At 32.4% G+C, this 5984-nt stretch overlaps 1 protein-coding gene across 1 annotated transcript in view; it reads right to left on the bottom strand.

Annotated features, from left to right (window-relative positions):
- Positions 1 to 1918, bottom strand: part of LOC108977302 — a 5732-nt gene extending 3814 nt beyond the window's left edge. The window contains exon 1 of the mRNA XM_018946914.1: positions 1735 to 1918. Coding sequence (XP_018802459.1) covers positions 1735 to 1864 — 130 coding nt within the window. The 5' untranslated portion in view covers positions 1865 to 1918. The remainder of the gene's footprint in view (positions 1 to 1734) is intronic.
- Between the last annotated feature and the right edge of the window lie 4066 nt (positions 1919 to 5984).

Below are 5984 nucleotides of genomic sequence, written 5' to 3'. Positions count from 1 at the left end.
GAGTAATTTTTATTCGTACTAAATGTTGGGTGTTTTAATTTAAAATGTCCAAAAATTCTTATTTTGTTCGATCAGGCCGTAATGGAAAATGTTATAAAAAGGCTTATTTGAAGCGCTCTCACACTGGAATAAGTTGAACATCCCTTTATCCTGTTTAGAAGGTTGAGACAAACTAAAACATATATGGATTTAATTCTACTAGCGCCATCTATTAGTTTATTACCATGTTCAGACCGACAATTAATCACACCATTGCGGCTCTTGAGTAGTTTATCCTACTAATCTTATAAATTTATCAAGATTTCGCCATACAAAAATGACAGTTGAAACCACTTCATCGATCTGATCTGAAAGAGATCCATTCTAAATCTCTCGGTGCGACTCCGATTTTGAGCCATCTACTTGTCAACATTGGAAATCTATTGCATTATCACAGCTGATTTAGACACCACAAAGAGAAAAAAATGTAAACCAAAAAATTAATTAAACGCAATGAATCTGAATTCACCTGAAAATCGACTTCCCAAATAAAAAAAAATGCGTTCATTATAGGGAAACATTTAAAAGAAAGCTGTTTTTATAACAAAATACTATATAAGAATTTTTTCTTTTAATAAATATTAAGCGATGTGAATTCTTGAATGGGAAAAACATCCGTTTTATCATCTGTCCAACGGGAACATAGTATTAGTGATACAGTATCCCATGCTTAATTGATTTTCCCACTTATTTGAACCATCGTACCGGTCAAAAATATATCGCATAAAAAATACGAGTGAATCTTCCCGCTTAATTGAAGCCGATTATTTGGTTTCCCCATACATATATATGTTATTACAAAAATAGAGCTTTCATTTCCTCCGATTAATTGAATGAAAGAATTTCGTCAACAAACAGTATCTCGAATCTGCATTTGAAAACATATGTATGCGCAATTTACCACAGGATGCTACTGCAACACAACACCAATATGACTCACCACACCTATACACCAACCCAACCAACACAAGGAATGGACAACGTTGAGGCTGGCTCAATTCGTCACATACACTGCGCCCATCAACATTCGACACACTGTGCACATCGACATTCGCACATTGTCCTCTACAAGATACGTTATACATATACGTCAACATATCGCTCCTCAACCGCGATTACCGAGTTCGACCTCGAACCTCGGTCGCCAGCTCCGGCAAATCATTATCTTTATAAAATATAAATTTATTTTATAAATAAAGTTATTAAAAAACCAAAGTGTATAAAGTGTTTTTATTTTAATTAAAGCAGTAAAGTGTGCTCCACAATATATTGGATACAATTAAATCGGCTAATTTGTTCACCCAAGTATACTTGAGAACACTCTTCTCCACAATTTCCTGAAAACTTCCAAACATTTTGGGCATATGGTTTGATAGTAGTGGAGTAATTTGAGACCCATTTCACACATTTTCAGCATTAAATTACTATAGTATCCTGTGTTATACATTCACCTAATTTTCCGAAGATACCTTACATATTATCCAATTTATAAGATATAGAGCCAAGAGCAAGCTTAACACTTTTATATTTGGTATATGGGGACCAGGTGAAGTATTGACCCGACTTTGTATAATTTAGTAACAACACTGTTATATGAAAGTCATGCTCATTGACCGATATAAAATCACCCGGTAGTTCGATAATCTTTATAGTATGATTATGAGAACTTCATACAATATTATTGTAAAAGCGTACCCGAACTAGATTGATGAGAGCTCTGAAGAGCATTCAGATATGTATCTCGTGAAAAATCCGTTGAACTTTCTGCTGTAAAAAAGTATGTAACAAATATCACTATGAAATATATTCCTACACTTGAATTCATCTTGCTAAAATTAACGTGCGGTAGAAACTTTGAAAGTACATTAGCACAGGCCTAAAAATGTAATACTGAAAGCAAATAAAATGGAAACTTTTGAAGAAACCTTTTAATAAGTTTTAGGTATACAACCTTATTCACTACTAATACCAAATAAAAGCAAATTAAAAATAAACGGTTAAAGCGATATAAAATCTAATCACGTACTACACAAATATTTACGGAATGTACGAATTGTCTTGCATTTTAATTACATTATGCTTTTACTTTGTGTGTAAACGCTTTCATTTACGTTTATGCTTACACAATAGAAATGGACACAAATATGTTTATACATACATATGTATATACTGTTATTTAAATATGTACATATTATACATGTAACAAGGTATTTAAGTATATGTGAGAAAAATTTAAAACAAACTGATTGATTAATTAAATATGCAATGTAGTGCTTTCATTCATATTATTTTTTAACCTATTTACAATTTTGTGACGGGTTTCCTGATGCAGAAAGTCGTGTCTTCCTAAAATCCTATATTTTACAAAAATTTTCAAATTTTATTCAATTATTTTATTTCTTCCTTTCAAAGGTATTATTCTCTTACCAAAATCTCGAATATTTAAGCAAAATAAATGGTTAGAATTTCTTTAAAACTTTACACATTATTTACGAAAATCATACCCACAAAAGTAATTTATATGTATTTGTATACTCTCAATCTGATGGATGCCTAATTATCAAAACATTTTCTGTTTTGACATTATTAAATCTAAAGTTTTGCTAACTAACAAATGAGTGAATTACTGCAAAAGAGGATGAATAAAAATGCAGGAGTTAGCTTCATATAACGGAAAAGAAACCAACAAACTAAACTGAAATAAGTAAAAGTAATATTATACTTATGTGGAACTGGTTATCAAATCTCAAGGTACATATATAAATTAATTGAAAATTTTTGTAAAAGAGTGGCAATAGAATAGAAAAGCACGATCCACTATAACATAGCTATACAAATAACGGGTTACAATTGGAATATTTGGAAACTTAGATCCAAATTTCTTCAAAGACTATGGTCTCTAAAAAAAACGGCTTTAAAGTTTTAGAAGTTTGAAGTTTAATTTTGAATATATGATGGAATTCATCGAATTTCTGTAAAGTGGAAAGTTTTCTGCTGTAAAAGCTGTAATTATAGGTGTAGACAAACTATACATCCTCATAAGATATTTCTTCAACGAGAGTAAAAACGCATTGATCTCTTCAACGAGCTCTCAATTACACAAAACATAAGTATTAGGGTGTACCTATATACCCACATAAATTAACAATCACAGCAACTTTAACATATACAAGGTGCTTTCCAAAGTAAACAGAACTTAAAAAAAAAACAGAACAAATGGTTTTTTCGGGCAAAATCAATTTATTTTATTCAAAATAGTCTCCCTCTGCTGCAATACAGCGTTTTGCACGTTTCAAAAGCATGTTGGCATGCCGGTGCAAGCCTTTTGAACGGTCTCTATGCCCGCATAACGCTTTCCTTTCATTAGAAAATGAATTTTTCCGAAATGGAAGAAGAAGGCACGGTGCCATATTAGGTGAATACGGGGAGTTGTTAATGGTTAAAATGTGATTTTTGTCAACTAATCGTTGGATTCTGAACAATTTTTGGTCGTCAGTCAATTTGTACGGAACAAACTATGCACACACCTTTCGTAAGCCCAAATGTTCGGTCAAAATTCGATAAATCGATGTTTTGAAGATGTTCAATTCCATTTATATGCATTTCAATGATGATTTCGGCGTATTTTTGATGAATTCACTCACAGTTTCGATGGAATTTCCGGTGATCACGAATTTTCATTATCCACATGTTGATCGTCATGTATGTCCTCAGGATCATTTTTAAAACATTGGAACCACACGTATGTACACTCTGCTACGGGATAGGCAATCATCGCCATAAACTTGTTTCATCAATTGAAACGTTTTGGTAAAAGTTTTACCAATTGTAAGGTAACCCTATGCGAAATATTAATTCTCATCTGACTTCGACTTCATCTGTTTCGAATATGGACGACATACTTATCTGCAGTAATACCTGTGAAAAAATGTTTCGAAACTTACGACAGTTTTAGAAACTTTAAAAGAAGCTAATTTGACATTGAATATCTCAAAATGCGAGTTTTTGAAAACGACAATAAATTTCCTTGGACGTCAAATATCACCGAATAGATTAACTCCAGGCCAAGCTAAAACAAGAATTATGAACGACCAACAAATGTTACAGAAGTTAGAAGATTTCTAGGGTTGAGTGAATATTTTCGAAACTTCATTCCAGGTTACGCAATAATATCCGAACCTATTCGAAAACTGTTACGTAAAAATTAAATCTTTAATTGGAACTTTAACGAATTAAAGCAGAAACTGACGTCAAAGCCTCTACTACTTAGTTGCATATCGAGTAAATGGAAATCACGAAATTCCTGCAGATGCTAGTTCAGCTGGTTTAGCGGGAGTATTGTTACAAAACGAATGCGATGGATTATAGCCAGTCGCGTATTACAGTACATCGATGAGCGATACCGAAAAAAGTTTCCACAGTTACGAACTTGAAACTTTAGCTGTAGTTGAAACGTTAGTCGACAGTAAAACAGTAAAAGTTGTAACCGATTGTTTCGCTGTGAAAACTGCAGTGAGTAGGAGAGAACTTATTTCACGAATTGCCCGATGGTGGTTAAGGATACAAGTATTCGATATCGCTATTGTACATCGTCAGGGTAGAAACGAAAGGGGTAAAGAAACAGATGTAGCAACTCTACGAGTAGATAAAGTGTCGATTACTTATACTAAACGATTAGTTGTTTAGTATGCAGTTACAGGACGACAATATAAAACAGATCGTCGAAAAGATTAATAACAAAGATAAACAAATTTTGAAAGAATTTTGTGTTGAGAAAGATAGATTATTTAGAAACTAAAAAGAAAAGAAATTATGGGTTGTTCCGAAAGTGTTAAGACATAAATTGTTAGAAGAATGTCTCGATAAAAATGGTCACTTGGGTTTTGAAAAAACCGTTAACAAGATGAAAACGTACATATGGTTCCCACGAATGCGTAATTTCCTTAAATCATATTTAAAATCATGTGTTGAATGCGCATATAACAAACGTCAACGTGGTAAAATTTAAGTACAGTATTATTTCGACAACATCGTACCAATACAATTTAAAACCGTTCATATGGATCATTTAGGACCATTTATCAAGAGTACGAAAAGAAACGAACACATATTAGTCATAGTTGACGCTTTTCGAAGTATACGATCATTAAAGCAGTAAAGAGTACAGCAACGAAGCACGTAAGTATTAAAAACGTTACAAAAAGTTATCAGTTATTTTGGAGTTCCTGAAAGAATCATCACTGATAGGGGTACAGCCTTTACCTCTAAAGATTTTAAAAGCTACTATGCTAACAACGATATAAAACACATACTGAATGCAGTTCTAACACCGAGGGCGAAGGGTCATGCCGAACGAGTTAATCGTACACTTTTGTCAATGTTACTCCCCACGACAAACATAGACAAAAAGTGGGACGAGAATATATTCAACATCCAGTGGTCAATAAACACGATGAAAAACACAACAACGGGTAATAGTACACATGAACTTTTATTTAGTTTTTCGCCTGTGTGCTTATGACCATACGACTGAAGTGAAACTTCTTTCGCTCTATCTATATGTATATATATGAATGTGTGTGTGCAATATATACATGTATGCACATATACATATATTAATTTCCTACAAATATTTAAATTTATTTTATGTTTTCATTAGTAAATTAATATTTTTGCATAGATCTTTTATTTTTTTTTTCATTGTTTTATTCGTTATTTTCATTATTGGGTACATCAGTAATTAATGTGGTTGATTGTAAAACCGAGACAATAGGCTTATGATACGAGAAATACGATACATATATTTTAGAATTAAAATTAGACAGAAATCTAGAAAAAACTGCATCGATTGTTGATCAATGTCTTGTAGTTGGCTCATTACGGTCATTATTCATTTGTAATTCTAATTTATCTCGTAGAAAGTTTATCAAGAGTTGTCCATCTTC

Source organism: Bactrocera latifrons, unplaced genomic scaffold, assembly GCF_001853355.1.
Source record: "Bactrocera latifrons isolate USDA-ARS-PBARC rearing strain unplaced genomic scaffold, ASM185335v1 scaffold_866, whole genome shotgun sequence".
Taxonomy (NCBI): domain Eukaryota; kingdom Metazoa; phylum Arthropoda; class Insecta; order Diptera; family Tephritidae; genus Bactrocera; species Bactrocera latifrons.
Note: the sequence above shows the minus strand (reverse complement) of the source record. Positions and strands in the feature narration are given on the sequence as shown.